Raw genomic sequence first — 16,703 nt, 5'->3', positions numbered from 1 at the left:
AAAATGTTGCAAGAGGTAGCTTGTGAAAAAACTGACCTTTGAAGAAACGGTGCACATGCCTTGTGTGTGCATCGGGGGTTATATCAATGATTTAGATATTGTAAATACTGCATAAGAATAGTAACTATTAAAGGTTAATATAAAATACTGGTAATTATGGTTATTGGACATATATTCTATCCTTTTAAATGGTAATTTGTCAGTTTAAAAAAAAACATTTGTTTTTCTAATACAGTGAATATATAAACACATTATTATGCATTCCTGTATGTGTATTTTTTCTGTGTTATAAAATAAACGATTGAGAATTCAACCCTTGGTGATGTGATGAGTCTTTCACATAGATCTTTGTTAAAACCAAGTTAAAAACTATGCAAGACATTAATGCAACTGAACAAAGCTCCATAAAACTAATATATATATTATATACATATTTTAATGTAGTCAAGATGTCACGTTTCTTCTTAATAATTAAGGATTGTTATGTATTTTATAACTGAACTTGCAATATTTGTTAAATGTTATTTAAATTATGTAGCACAAGTGCCTCTATATAGTTATACAAATGTAATATTGCTGAATAAATTGAGTTACAGTATTAAAGTAGAGTGTGTGTGGGTGTGTGTATATAGCTTTATACATACACAACACCAGGACTTGAAATCCAAACAATCGAAAAGATGCAAAAATAACTTCTACAAAATTGTTACACAATAAATACACAGTTTTTACCCTTTGATTTTTTGTAGTGTGGTTTCCACTTGCCATTTATAAATTACGCAATATATGCCTGCAAAGAATTTTCCATTTGAAAATAGCATTAAATTTAAGGATTCCCTTAAGTTGTGAAAATATTCTTGTATATGCGAAGCTACTCTTTAGACTCTTTCTAAAGTTTACAAAGTGCAAGGCGAGAGAGATGCTTTTTTTCGCCTGGGGTTTGCTGAGCTACCTTACCAGGAAAGTACCTGCTTGTTTTTCAAATGAAAAACTGATGTGTGCCGATTCTGTATTATAACACTGACCAGCAAAAATCAAGAACAGTACTAGTGGAATTGGAAAACCCCTGAAAGTGGTCTTTTAGTTTCACTTCAGTTTCACCACATGTACTGTAACAGTAATTTGAAGCTTTAAAAGCAGGCCTACTTTATATTCTTTAATTTTAGACATGCCTCTATTTTTGCGATTGCTTATATTATGTAAGTTAATGTCCATCATTTTAAGATGTTATCTAAAGAGTCTAAATTCAGAAATGTTTGCAGGGGAAAGAAGCAGTTACCATTTACCATTTCTAAGAGATGTGCAGGCCTCTTTACTGGCTTCAGGACTGACGGCAGAGGCAAATAAGAGTACACTTAGTGTTCTTGTGCAGATCATGTGAGAAATATTGCCTAACCACTAACAAGAAGCTGTAGATGATACAGAATGAGTCATGATAACAGTAATTAAAGAACATTCTTTGAAAATTAGTTGTGAATATTTTACCAAGTAGAGAGATAACTCATTCTCACAAAGCAGTTTTATGCGCACTGTTAATGACTTTGTGTGTGGGTGTGTAGGAAAGATGCAACCGAAGGTCACGTTGATTTTTTTTTGAAGGGGGGGAGGCTACAAACAAAATGAAGCCGTATCAGACTTAAGCACAGTTCAACGATCTGCATGACATGTGGGCTACACCAAAAACCACCTTCAGTGAACTACAGCAGCTAAAGAGAAGTTATTACATCAAGAGAATTGCCTTGTACACGTAATAACAAAATTAATTACTTCCTTTGTCCACTAGAGGGCCACCAAAGACTGGGAATAAAGAAAGGACAAACAAGTGAAGCAGTTTGCAGATATATTTTGTTTCTTTTGTTACATTGAAATCACAGAAAGTCAAAATAGAGCATGTGATCACACATTTACATAAGTTGCAACAATGTATTTTTGTGCATGACAATTCAAAAAACTGAAAATAACAGGCTACAGAGAAGGGGCTTTATTTTTCATAACAACAACACGAGGGCTAAATAAATCTACACACAGTTTTCATGCTATTACACATTTAAAATAGTAGAGTTTTATTAATGGAAGTAGTTTTCATACCACTTGTATAAGAGTTAACGGTTAATGCTCTCATATATCCAGTGCTTTACTTGCTCATGGCAAAGTTGAACCTAGATTTTTATTTGGGGGGGTCCAACACATGTATATCTAAAATGCAATTCCAGTTGTTAGAATTAGTGCTGTTTTGTGATATAAAGTAATACCTGGAGCTTCCACATCATCCTGACACTGTAATAATGTCACTACTTTGACCAACAAGCCTTTATTTTTATTTTTTTACATGTCTTATGAGACAATTGAGATATAACTTACATTCAGAATATCCTGAGTACCACATGAAATGGCCTGAAACATTGAAACTGTTTCTGCAACTGACTCAGAAAGTCTGCTGGGCTTCACATATGCAGATCATGGAGATATACTTCCAACCAGCTAAAGCATTCGTGTACTTCCTTAAATGGGTCAGCCACAGTCAAATGGCAAAACTGGGTTTAACACTATTATTTTCCAGTAAACTATGTAATTGTATATGGAGTTGGCCCTAGTGATGAAGCTCACCCGGCTTTAGTTGGAATCACAAAAAATAAATTGCTGTTATTGCTATATATGAACAGAAATACCCTCCAAATAACAATGGAACACAATTTCATTTGCTCTAATACCAGTTTGTAAATGGTACATTTGTTTTTCAAAAACATAGCAAAAAAGTTCATAATGATATTTTTTTATGATATTGATGAAATTATATTTATTTAGTTTTAACTGAGCTTTTTTTATACTTTTAAAATAAGTCTTAGAATTACTGAGCATATGCATGACTGTGGAGAGGATGCTGCAGGGTGTAGTGTCAGTAAATGACATACGTCAAAGGGCACAAATTAATATGCACAAAGGAGAAACATCAATGCCAAAGGTCAGATTTAAAAACACGTAATTTTAAAAGTTAAATCAATTTTAAGCAAACTTTCTCTTATTAGTATGTGCTTGTTATTCATTTGACATGGAATGTAACATCTCCACTATTTCAAGATAAAATCTAAATTGTTGCTGCATTGCAACAACCACTCTGTAGTGTCTGATGCACACAAAAAAATTAATGGTTCCTTTTAAAGTTGTATATCTTTTTTTATTAATGATGAATACATCTATTTCATAACATCAGAAAGTTGCAGAAACAATCATAATAGATCAAATGTTTTGCCAATAAAGTGTAGCATTTGTCTGTTTGACTGTAGCTGACACATAACGCTAAAGCATCCTGCCTCTACTGCTGATTTGGTAAACACCTGGATAGAAATGTACCCACATCAACTTTTTTAATGCAATTTAACTGAAATACTATATTTACAAATGACAAAAGATCCTATTTTAGTTTTGACCCCAGTTTTGACCAAATTTGACCCCATGGGTTGTCCAGGGTTAAAAACAGAAATAGTAACCTGATTAGGTGTTCCTGTGTTTACTGCTCTCCTTGCTTCTTTGGAAAATTTTGCAGTCATAACCAATTTATTCTACAAGAGTCAACAAAAGTAACCAAATGGGAATAATGTTTGTAGTAAATAGCTTGATCTTGATTTCTATTATTAAAATCTTGAGTTTTTTAAAGTTTTGTGATGATATTGTGTCATCGTGTTAACCACATCTGGCCAGACCAAACAAAGTATGCTAAGAGAATAGCTCTTCAGTCTCCATGATCCGAAAAATTAAATGCAAAATGTATGTTTTCAAAGTGAAATCCTCAAGTACTCTTTAAAAAAAACTACAAGTAAAAGATCTCAGCTAGCAAGGATTGCGTTGTCTTCTGAAGTAGTGGTATTTTCCCTTCTGGTGGGTGGGTGTCTCTACTGTCTGATGTCAGCTGGTCTAAGCTGTCTTTCACCCTCAGCCAGGAAGATCTGCATGGCGCGGTACAGCAGGTGGATGCCGAGCTCCCGTTTCTTCTTTGTCTGCCAGTTGGACACGATGCCATAGAAATCCCCTCGCTTCTGATTCGTGAGCATCTTCAACCCTGCAACAGTTGAGAAAGTCAAGTTGCTTCACTGACAAATCTATCAGTGTTGTCAAACACAGTGTTGCGTTTAGCAGTTTTTGAAAACCGAGCACCTATCACAGGTTTAAACAGTAAAATGTTGGTATTAGTTAATATTGCTCATACTTAATGCTGCTATTAGATACAATTTCTCTATTTTTCCTCAATGTTTGTGTTAATATCTTAAAATAATACAGTTTCAGGGGTTTTATGTCCTCTATCCGACAATCTTTTTTTTTTTAACTGCTTATAAGCCTTTCACATAGAATGTAACATGCACCATGCTCTAAAACCCATTCTTTTCCATTGCTTGCACTGTGCAACAACAGCTTCCTGTGGCATTGAGAAAAGCGTGCCAGCCAGGGCACACTCGCACATGGATCTCCACAGATAGGCCTAAGCGGCTGGTGGATCTGAAGCCCAAACCTTTTTTGCTTTTTCTTAAACACTGCACCACTGTTCCATCACTTCAGAGTAATTTAATATATGCAGGGTTGCCAAAGAAAAAAGATACTCAGACAATTATCAATACTAAAAATTACAAATTACAATATTCCAAGAGGTCGCTAGGGCTCAACAACACCGACGTATTAAACATGGAGGTGCACACTTCAACAGTAGTAATTTAAGGCACCAATGAGGCAGTGATGAGCCGCTAACATCATTGGTCCTTCCCCTATTTGGCTGATGTTTGCAAGGGTGGTTTCAGATTCTGATACATAAAAAGAGGGGGAAGTACTCAGCAGTCGTGCAGTGGATTGTAGTGATGTTTATTTCACAGTTTTTGATAAGTTTCACCCTCATGCACTCACCAATCGCCTCCACCATACAGGCCTCTCTTGTGTAGGCTTCCACAGGAATAACATTTTGGAAACAATGCAGAGAGATGACACCCTGCCCTGTGTTCCACACCTGAAGGATGTGCTGGACTTTGGAGCACAGTTTCTGTGACAAGGAAGAAAAAAAAAAAGAATCAAACTACATATTTACTACTCGATTAAAGACAATTTCAATATGATATATTAATACCGATCAATATTTGCATCCTTACCTTTGAGGTTTTGTCACCTTTAAAGTATTCTAAAGCCTCGTACAGATGACTGTAGGGACGGGAGCGTTTTCCTTTGCCAACATAAAATATAGCATGGATAAAAGTCTGGAAACACTCCTTTGGGGTCATGGTGTGACTGCGAAAGGGAAGGTTTTTTGTCACTCTGTCGGAGAGGGAAATAAACGATTCAATTAATATTTTTAGAGTTGAGAGGTGTTTATGGTATTCTATTTTAAAACTATATTTGGCTTAGACATTTAAACTGGGGATTTCAAAGATGGTGCCAGTGTGCTCGGCAGGCCGTCTTCACCTCTCCTTTCAACCCCTCTTTGTTGACTTTTGCATTGTATTCCTCATTCTCTTGGTAATATTCTCATCAGGTGGCAATGCACTAATTACTTATGACTGACAAACACTTAAATCTTCGATTCTTTCACTCCTATGGTTCCAATCCATGCTGGACTCTGGGAGACGCCACCCTGTCACAATCGGACTCATCTACCAGCATATCCTGACTACCCCTACCCACCATGTACAAGAAACGCTATAGGAAGCAGGGCAAACGGAGTGGCATTCACGTCCGTCTTCCACATGCTAGCATGGATATTCTACGTCCTCTCTCCTCCTCCCGTGACTGCCTTCTTGCCAGATCGCTTAGTCGTCGGTGGATCTGCTCCGTCGGACAGCAAGTTTACCCAGCCCTCCCAGTGGCATGCCTGCCTATTCAGACCTGGATAACGTCTTCCAGAGGTGGCGTGCATCACAGCAACCTAAGCCGTTTGCGACGCGCTACGAGTAGGGACATGGCGCCCATGACACGGATGGCTCTACTAAATGTAAGGTCGCTGGTGTTTTAAATGACTTTTCCCTCGCCTCGGAGCTGGATGTTTTGTTCCTGACGGAGACTTGGATTAGCCTTGGTGAGTCGTTCTCCTTCTCGGAACTTCTCCCCCAGACTGTGCCTTCTTCAGCTCACCTAGGCTTACAGGCAGAGGTGATGGCTTAGCCTCAGTTTTTAAAAATAAACATAAAATTCGGCAGCTCCCCTCCCCTACCTACCCTAGCCTTGAAGTTCAATTACTGGAGTTGGCCGATTCTTCTATAACTCTGTGTTGTGGTCTACCGACCGCCGAAATACAACAAGGCTTTTATACAGGATTTTGCTGAGCTATTAGGATCGGTTCTTTTTAAATATGACTGTGTTCTTATCACTGGTGATTTTAATATTGATATCTGTTGTAAGTATGATCCATTAGCCAAAGACTTTCTTGCTCTAACTGACTCTCTTAACCTTGTTCAGTGGTTAAATGAACCAACCCACTCTAAAGGCCATACCCTTGATCTGTTTTTTTACATATGACGTTTGTATTAAGAACACTGACAATGTTGGGATCTCTGATCACTTCCCAGTTATTTCTGATGTTGATTTATGCACCCCGAGGGCCTCAGACGCCCTATGCCCATAATTAATTCTGAAAGTGTGGCTAATTTTTCTGTGGTGTTCATTAATTCTGCACCCACTATTACGGATTGTCCTATACCTCATACAGTTGATGACTTTGCTAATTCTTTGCTATCCACACGCTCCTCTATCCTTGACGTTGTAGCACCTATTAAAATGAAATGTCCTCAAACCAATTCCCAACGTTGGTTAAACGACTCAACACGTGCCCTACGACGTGTGTGGTGCAGAGCCGAGAGGAGGTGGAAAAAAGATAAGCTCGAGGTATCCTTTGATATCTTACGTACCAGCTGCCTGAAGTTTCAAAATGCTGCTAAAATGGCTAACACTGTTTTCTTTTCTGAAATTATTGAGACTAATGGCCATAATCCTCGAACGGTCAATCCCTGTCATGAAATGCCGATGGTGTCTTCTCCAGCTCTCTGCGAACAATTTTTAAATTACTTCACAGATAAAATTTTATCTCTCAAGTCTGCTTTCACCCCAGGATGTTTATCAACCTTTCATCAGTTTGAGCCGGTGTCACTCACTGCCCTTAAGCAAATAGTTGAACAACTGAAAATACAAATTCTGTACATGGTATTCTCCCGTTACGCATTATCACGGATAGTTTTGATGCAATTGGGCCCAGTATTTTAACTCTAATGAATTCTTCATGTTCTGGCAGTCTTTAAACATGCCATAGTGCAGCCTGTTCTCAAAACAAGAGCCTCGATCATAATGACCTTGTGAACTACAGGCCGATTTCCAAACTCCCGTTCCTGTCCAGAATCTTGGAGAAGATAGTTCTCTCGCAACTTCATTCATCAACATCAGTGATAAATTTCAGTCTGGCTTTAAACCATGTCATAGCCCTGAAACAGCTCTGCTGAGAGTCCTTAATGATCTTCTCCTAATTGCCGATTCAGGTCATTCAGCGGTCTTAGTCTTACTGGACTTGTCCTCAGCCTTTGATATGGTGGACCATAATATTCTACTAACGAGGTTAGAACATACAGTTGGTATTAGAGGTGACGCCCTTAACTGGTTTAAATCCTATCTTTCGAACAAGGTCCCCCTCTGTCACTGGGTACCTATTCTTCCTCTGCAGCATCCTTCTGCTGTGGCGTGCCTCAAGGCTCTGTGTAGGGCCCAATGTTATTCTCAGTCTACAGTGGGGCAAAAAAGTATTTAGTCAGCCACCGATTGTGCAAGTTCCCCCACTTAAAATGATGACAGAGGTCAGTAATTTGCACCAGAGGTACACTTCAACTGTGAGAGACAGAATGTGAAAAAAAAAAAATCCACGAATTCACATGGTAGGATTTTAAAGAATTTATTCGTAAATCAGGGTGGAAAATAAGTATTTGGTCAATAACAAAAATACAACTCAATACTTTGTAACATAACCTTTGTTGGCAATAACAGAGGTCAAACGTTTACTATAGGTCTTTACCAGGTTTGCACACACAGTAGCTGGTATTTTGGCCCATTCCTCCATGCAGATCTTCTCAAGAGCAGTGATGTTTTGGGGCTGTCGCCGAGCAACACGGACTTTCAACTCCCGCCACAGATTTTCTATGGGGTTGAGGTCTGGAGACTGGCTAGGCCACTCCAGGACTTTCAAATGCTTCTTACGGAGCCACTCCTTTGTTGCCCGGGCGGTGTGTTTTGGATCATTGTCATGTTGGAAGACCCAGCCTCGTTTCATCTTCAAAGTTCTCACTGATGGAAGGAGGTTTTGGCTCAAAATCTCACGATACTTGGCCCCATTCATTCTGTCCTTAACACGGATCAGTCGTCCTGTCCCCTTGGCAGAAAAACAGCCCCATAGCATGATGTTTCCACCCCCATGCTTCACAGTAGGTATGGTGTTCTTGGGATGCAACTCAGTATTCTTCTTCCTCCAAACACGACGAGTTGAGTTTATACCAAAAAGTTCTACTTTGGTTTCATCTGACCACATGACATTCTCCCAATCCTCTGCTGTATCATCCATGTGCTCTCTGGCAAACTTCAGACGGGCCTGGACATGCACTGGCTTCAGCAGCGGAACACGTCTGGCACTGCGGGATTTGATTCCCTGCCGTTGTAGTGTGTTACTGATGGTGACCTTTGTTACTTTGGTCCCAGCTCTCTGCAGGTCATTCACCAGGTCCCCCCGTGTGGTTCTGGGATCTTTGCTCACCGTTCTCATGATCATTTTGACCCCACGGGATGAGATCTTGCGTGGAGCCCCAGATCGAGGGAGATTATCAGTGGTCTTGTATGTCTTCCATTTTCTGATGATTGCTCCCACAGTTGATTTTTTTCACACCAAGCTGCTTGCCTATTGTAGATTCACTCTTCCCAGTCTGGTGCAGGTCTACAATTCTTTTCCTGGTGTCCTTCGAAAGCGCTTTGGTCTTGGCCATGGCGGAGTTTGGAGTCTGACTGGTTGAGGCTGTGGACAGGTGTCTTTTATACAGATGATGAGGTCAAACAGGTGCCATTCATACAGGTAACGAGTGGGGGACAGAAAAGCTTCTTACAGAAGACGTTACAGGTCTGTGAGAGCCAGGGATTTTCCTTGTTTGAGGTGACCAAATACTTATTTTCCACCCTGATTTACGAATAAATTCTTTACAAATCCTACCATGTGAATTCATGGATTTTTTTTTCACATTCTGTCTCTCACAGTTGAAGTGTACCTCTGGTGCAAATTACTGACCTCTGTCATCATTTTAAGTGGGGGAACTTGCACAATCGGTGGCTGACTAAATACTTTTTTGCCCCACTGTATATGCTACCTCTAGGCTTAACCGTTGAAAAATACAACATGTCATTTCATTGCTATGCTGATGATATACAAATTTACTTTCAGCTAAGTGACGATGTTGCTCTGTCTAGGGATGGGTATCGAAAACCGGTTCTTGTTGAGAACCGGTTCCCACTGTTTCAATTCCTTGGAATTGTTTGCCATTTTTGCAAACGATTCCCTTATCGATTCCAGTCGCCCCGAATGACGTCACCACGTTGCGGAGCGTCATTTACCTGGCAGGAAACATGGCGCGTAAGCGGCTCAAACGCTCAAAACTTTGGTTATACTTTACAAGAACGGATGACAACAGGGCAACTTGCAATACTTGCAAAGTAGATATTTCATTTAAGGGAGGAAACACTACGAATATGCAAAAGCATTTGCTCACAAAACACGCGATAACCTTAAATGAATGTCGTGTTTTTAATTCCGCTCCGGACTCGTGAATCTCAACCCAGCAGCAGCGGTAACGTTTGCACGTCCTCTCCCGTTAATGCAGCAGGTAAATAATCAACTAACAGTGCATATTATGTTAGCGCGATCTGCCTTATTACAAAACCTGCCATTACTGTGCGTTTAGGTGACCATGATGAGCGAGAGCGACAGAGTCTGGCTCAGATGCTGGCAGTTCTCGCTGCAGTCTACCGGTAGCGTCTCCTTTCAGGCCAGGATAGACGAATGTCACCGAGCAGTGACTAAGTTTGTGGTCAAAGGCTTGCACCCATTTGCCACAGCAGATGATTTTCAGTAAGTGAATGTGTTTAATTGTAGGCAGGGACATTACTGGATATTCTTGTGTAATTGCTACTGAATAATTTATGTTATACTTTGTTATTGCTACAGAAGAATATTTATTTTATTATTTTACATTTACATTTTTTTTCCTGTGGACCCTGTGAGACCCCATTGAAGAGCTGTAGGCTGTGGATCTCTTAAGATCTCACTGTTGGGTTTGTAAGGCCATGTTACTCCTAAATTTCTATCTTGTTCAAAGAGAAGATATAAAACAAAGTTCTAAGTTAATCGAACTTAATGTTCTCCTTTTTTTAAAAAAAGAATCGATAAGAGAATCGATAAAGAATCGATTCGTTAAACAGAATCGAAAATGGAATCGGAATCGTGAAAATCTTATCAATACCCATCCCTAGCTCTGTCACTGCACTGCTTCCTAGAGTGCATGAGAGAAGTCAAAGAATGGCTTTTGGGCAACTCTCTTATCTTAAATTAAAAAAAATAACGAAATTTTGGTGTTTGACAGTCATTTCCCCCGGGGCCAACTAGTTGATACCTTTGGATCCCTTGCCACTTTTCTCTCTGACACTGTTAGTAATCTAGGTGTGCTGCTGGACAGCTCTTTCAAATATGACAAACAAGTGTCCTCTGTAGTCAAATCTAGCTTCTACCAACTGCGTCTACCACATAAGGATCTTGAAAAGCTTATTCATGCCTTTGTGACCTCTAGATTAGATTACTGTAATTCCCTTTACTTTGGTCTCCATGCTGCTCCTCTCCATAGATTACAGCTTGTCCAAAATGCTGCGGCACGCCTTTTGACAGGTACCGGAAGGTTTGCCTCTATCACCCCTGTCCTTGCTGATTTGCACTGGCTCCCCATCAAATTCCGCATCAAATTTAAAATATTGCCGCTTACCTTCAAAATTATGAATAATGCAGCCCCTAGCTATCTCGCCGAACTTCTTAGACCATACACCCCTGAGAGAGCCCTCAGATCATCCGACCAATTACTCTTGGTACAGCCTAGATCTCGGACTTAAGAGCAGAGGTGACCGTGCATTTGTCCTGGTTGCACCTAAGCTGTGGAACAACCTTCCCATTGCTATTCGCGCATCTGACTCCATCCAATTATTTAAATCACGATTAAAAACTCACTTATTTAATCTTTCTTTCCCGGTTGGTTAACGCCTGTATTTTATCCTTAATTCCAATTTTATCTTTCTTAATATCTTCTTCTACTTAAAACCTATGTGTTTTTAGCAAGTTTTATTTAATACTCACTTTTATTCTTGTGTAATTAGTGCCAGTGACCTGTTAGCATATTCAGTACTTTGTTAATTCATGTTTTAACCTGCTGTTTTATTGTGAAGCACTTTGGTATACCGTTGGTTTTTAAATGTGCTATATAAATAAAGTTGTATTGTATTGTATTGTATTGTAGTAGACACAAACAAGCCCATTTCTAGCTCAATTTAGACAACTAATATGACTAGAGATTTATAGGGGTAAATCCAGAACACAAGTGCTCTCTGATGCATCTACTGAAGTGTGAATATGAACATTTTCACACAGTCAGCAACAACTTATCACCTCAGAATGCACAGAAGAAAACAAAACATAAATAAAAATGAAGGTAAAAGCACCTTGGATCAAGCAGCAGGTAGTTGAAACTGGACTTGATAATGCCCTCTCTCCACTTCCTGTTCTGATCTGGTTGGTCAAACTGCTGGCACAAAGCCTGCTCATCAGCCTGGCAATTGGGAAGATTAAAGGTCTCCAGAACCCTACACAATTCTGGACTGTAACCTGCATCTGTAAAAATAAAAAACTAAATGTCAATGTATGTGTTCATATATTTTAAGAGTAGATATTATATTGAATGAAATGTTACAACACAGCTCAACTTACCTTAAGTCACTTATAAACTTGAAATAAAGCATTACCTGCTTGTGGTTGCTCTAACGTCTTCTGTTGATATTGTGACTGGCAGTTGGACTCCTGTACCAGGCGGCACAGTCTTCGCATGTAGGTGGGCCTTGTACGACTGCTGATGGGGCCTGGACTTTCCCCTAGCTCCACCAGCCTCGATCTGAGCTCCTTGTCAGTTAACCCTCTGATTTCTGGCAACATATTGTCCACACACTTCTCATTTTCCGCCTTCTGTACCACCACCTGGGGTTTCTGATTCTCTTTTTCTTTGCTGTCCACCATGTCAGCATGCAAAGTACGCCAGTCATAAAGTATGGTCTCCTCACTGCTGGTAGTACTCATGCTGGAGCTGAGGGAGGTGTCTGCTGTAGGTGGGACATGGGTCTCAATCAGTTTGTGGCCGCGTTCGGTATCTGTGTACAGGTACTCTACTGGTTCGTCCACATCCTGAATGTGTGGACGCCCTCCAGGGGTGTAGGACAAGTTAGCCAGGTGCTGTGGCCTACGGCAGCTTGAAAGCCTGCTCATGCTGTACCTCGGTGTGCAGCCAGTACCTGGGGTGCAGGGAAAATCAGAGTCCTCCTTGGATCTCCTTGGAGAACCATAACTGGAGGTGGATGATGACGACACAGAGTCTGGCAGAGAGCTACAGTCCCTAGTTATCCAGGCATCTTCATTGTTTAGGCTTTCTACCTGCTCCTCGTGAGGGGTATCGTTTACATTTCTCTTTGTAGTTGTCTCATCTGAACTTGTCAGATCGTCAGTCAGAAATTCCCCGTCTTCAGTGAGATTACAGTTCTGTTCCCGCATAGCAAGAGCAATCTCTGCAATGTTTCTCTCATAAGCACTGACTGAATTGTCATTATTGCTCTCGAGTAGAAACGTGTCACACAAAGTCTGTGACTGAACAGCAGAGTCTGTCACACTTGTAGAGAGGAGAAGCGTATCAGCTTGGCTGTTACTAACACTTGAGCCTCTGAGAGTACTGGACTGTGTCTCTTGGCAGTCCACAGACAAGCACCCTCCTTCTGTGGGTCTGCCTGAAAAGCAGTGTGCACTGGATGGTGAGCGCGGTGAGTTGTAAAACTCTTCACTGGTTGGAGATCTGGGAGTCTGGCGGCGTATTCGAACTGGTGTAGGCAGGGTATCTTCGAACAAAGATGTGGAGAAGCTCTCAGGGGTTCTGCTTGTTCTCAGCGAGCAACGGCTCATTCTTGAGCGTGTCCTGCCTGTTACAAAAGGACTGGGTGTGAATGGATGATCACTTTTTTCTTCTACTGCTGCGGACTCAACAACATCTCCCTTACTTGGACTGTCTACATCATTACCACCACAACCCTGAACTATATCATTGTTTGGATTTTTTACTCCAGACAAGGTCAGTTTATTAAGCATACCTGATAAACGCTCAACCGTTTGAGGTTTGGAATCGGTATTAGCTTCCATATAAATCTTTGTAAGTTCACAATCAGAATTTGTAGAAATCAGAGTCTTTCTGTCTAATGCAGTCTTGGCAGAAACATCATCTGCTGCACTAAGTGAAAGACGTTCAGGGTTTACAGAGGCATCCAGAGCACTGGTGTAATGGTCACTCTCACAGCTACTATAATGGCTACTATTAGTTCCACTGCTGCTGCCGGCAGCATGGCAGTGTACTTTCTTTTCATCACTGTTCCCCTGACTGTCTTTTACGCGCTCTGTTTCCTGTTCATCATCACTTTCTTCCAAAACACAGTGAACAAGGACTGTTTTCTCCAAGTCCTCTTCTGTGCTCTCACTGCTTTCCCTGCAGAAAATGTAGACATGATCCGGTGATGTGGCGTCAATGCCCTGCTTGTCTAAAATAGTAGCCATGCGTTCTGAATCCAGGAAATCAGAATACTCAGATATGTCAAAATGTAAGCTGCGCTGGCAGCCATCAACAGCAGGATTCTGTTGGGGAGATTTGGGGCTGAAAACAGGGTAATATTCATCCACGTCATCCCTGAAGCTCACGCTCTTCCGACTTGCTCGCATGAAGGAAACTGCAGGGACGTTGGAAGGAGGGATTATGCCACCAGGTGCAGCAGTACATTCCTCGCCTTTCGATGTGGTATCATCGGTACAATTGCCATCTTCTTTAAGATTCGATACTGCAGCTGCAGGCTCCACCGCAGACATGCGAGTGCTTGAAAGTATGGAAGGATAAGATGGTCTGTGATGCGATACACTTCTGCAACTTAGTTGTCCATTAATGTTAGACAGGTTAAAAAATGATGAGCGCCTTGTGCTGCTCAGTGGGGCTTCACCAAAGTCACTCATCATGGATGTGTGGGAACTGAAGCTGTAGTCCGATTCAGGATAGCTGGACATGTCTGTCTGGTCGGAATACAGAGCTGTGGAGGAAAAAAATTAACATAGTTCAGTCTGTCAGCAAAATTCTGTAAAGACAAAACTGAAACTTTTCTTATCCACTTTTTATACCCTGGCGGGGAGTTCTGCAGGTGATAGTTCTTGTGTTTTTTCATTATTTGATAGTAAAAACAGGTAATGCTACTGCCAATGTTTTTAACTCCTTTGGTTTCACAATCGGTAGCTGAGCTTCTCAACAGCGTTCTCGGTGTGATTATACAACTGTCAAAGGCTTGAAAAAGGTTAAAGAAATCATCTTACAGTATTGGAACTGAGGTATGTCATCCTCCTCAGTGTCTGTTGGGCCAGCCTGGTATTCCTGAAGGAGATGGGCACATTTTCGATTTTCCTGTTGCTCTGCAAGCTGCTGTGGAGTGTTTCCTTCCTGGATTAATAAAGCGGAAGTAAGAGCAAACTCAAAGTAAAATGTTCACTATATTCAAAGCCAAAGATTAGAATTTTATAGTATACTTTACAGTACCCTTCAGGTATTCTCTTGAAGTTGTCACAAATATAAACAACAGATTAACCTAAAGGTTCCCAAAAACTAGTCTAAAAGCCACGATTAAGCAATTCATACATTATCTTTGATATATGGATTCCCTCCGTTCATCAAGAGCAGCTTGAGATTTTGATAACATCCCCACAGTGCAGCAACATGAAGAGGAGTGAGGCCTTCTGATGACCTAAAATCGACATTTCATCATTACAAGTCAGTGCAAAGTTTATGAAAAATCTGGCCAATATTTCAAACACAAGTACTGATATACCACGGTAAGTAAACAAATACAAACAGCACAATGTTGGTAATTCTGTCTCCGTAAACCACAACAGTAAATTTTACATGAAACAATCCAGATGGGATTGGAGTGCAGACTTCACGTTTTCATTCAAAGAGTTTAACAAAACTTTTGCAGCAATTGTTTAGGAATGACAGTCATAGCATACTGCAAAAGCAACCCAAGAATTTGTATAGAAAAATAAATAAGATGTCCTTCAACGGGCAACCCAAGAGAGCATGCTTTTCAGCTACTGAAGACACTGGCATAGACATAAACAAACCAGCAACTGAAGGTGGCTGCAGTAGAGGCCTGGCAGAGCATGTCCAAGGCTTCTACACTTCAGGCAGTCATTAAGTGCAAAGCATTTTCATGCAAATATTAAATACAATCCTTTTATAAAATGGGGGACTATGTAGTAGTGAGTTAATACAATGCTTGTGTTAAAACCCCAGAAGTGAGGCTGAAAAACTGTCTTGCTTCTTTGAGTTAAAATACACTATAGTGACTAAATGTATATGATGTTAAGTGACTGTTTTGGATCTATACCTTATATTGGGGTCAGCTCCAAATTGCAGCAAGGTTTTCAAGCATCTTATGTTCTTCTCCGTTTCTTTACCAACAGATAAGTGTACAGCAGCTACCCCTTTGGTACCCACCAGATTGGGGTTTGCGCCTTGTAAAAGAAGTTGCTGCACAGATCTGTCACGAAAGCAAGACGTGTTACACTGACAAATACTAACTAACATATCGAAAAATGAAAACACCCGTAACAAACTAGTAAGGACTGAAATATGTAGATATCGTGAGTTCATGCACACTTCATTTTTTATTGGAAAACCGACATCGTGGATAGTATTGATTTTCTTTTTGAGACATCAGAGCTGGATAAGGTATACAAATGTAAAAACGTAAATCCTAATGTTAGTCTGACGTGGGTGGCTGTAGCATGTTTACAACACAGGACATGTCAGGGGAAAGAAGAAAAGGGATGGACCTCACCTGGGATCTCCTTCATTCACCGCTTTACACAACTGACTCGTCAGTCTCCTCGTGTGTCGATCCATGGCCAGCGATACTTGTTTTTTAATTTATCTAAACTGTGAACATCTTCCGAGAAGCGTGTAATAAACTACGTGGCTCTGGCTCACGTTAGCAAGCGGAGCTAACGGCGACTTGCAAGCTGCAGAAATCCAGCTATTGTTTGCGTACATTAAACTACGTTTTCCTAAAGTTTAAGCCGGCAAAACGTTGACATGATTTTTTTTCAATGCAGCTTGGACGATTGGACGAGCGTTTCAAATTCTAAAACATTAACTCACAGTTTATCTACATTTTGTTTTTTTACTTTTCGATGAAGCTACGGTACATTGTTTTCAGACTTCCCTCCAAGCCCTGCAGCAAACGGAAATCCCTCCCACATGCGCCTCTGATTGGACAAAGTTAACCAATGAGGTGTTAGATTCATTTAAAGCAATGCACAAAGTCTTTGCCTGAAA

General features: G+C 40.5%; 1 protein-coding gene across 1 annotated transcript; it reads right to left on the bottom strand.

Moving 5' to 3' along the window:
- Positions 1 to 2,164: 2,164 nt before the first annotated feature.
- Positions 2,165 to 16,631, bottom strand: LOC146502475 (uncharacterized). The gene is made up of 9 exons (XM_085132762.1): positions 16,207 to 16,631; positions 15,754 to 15,906; positions 15,006 to 15,111; positions 14,687 to 14,810; positions 12,049 to 14,409; positions 11,749 to 11,917; positions 5,130 to 5,292; positions 4,891 to 5,023; positions 2,165 to 4,057 (listed from the first exon to the last, which is right to left on the bottom strand). Exons 1-9 carry the CDS (start codon positions 16,269 to 16,271, stop codon positions 3,891 to 3,893), a joined length of 3,441 nt encoding a protein of 1,146 aa, XP_084988888.1. The 5' UTR covers positions 16,272 to 16,631; the 3' UTR covers positions 2,165 to 3,890.
- Between the last annotated feature and the right edge of the window lie 72 nt (positions 16,632 to 16,703).

Source organism: Neolamprologus multifasciatus, chromosome 15 (genome assembly GCF_963576455.1).
Source record: "Neolamprologus multifasciatus chromosome 15, fNeoMul1.2, whole genome shotgun sequence".
Classification (NCBI taxonomy): domain Eukaryota; kingdom Metazoa; phylum Chordata; class Actinopteri; order Cichliformes; family Cichlidae; genus Neolamprologus; species Neolamprologus multifasciatus.
This window is presented reverse-complemented; position numbering and strand designations above follow the sequence as displayed.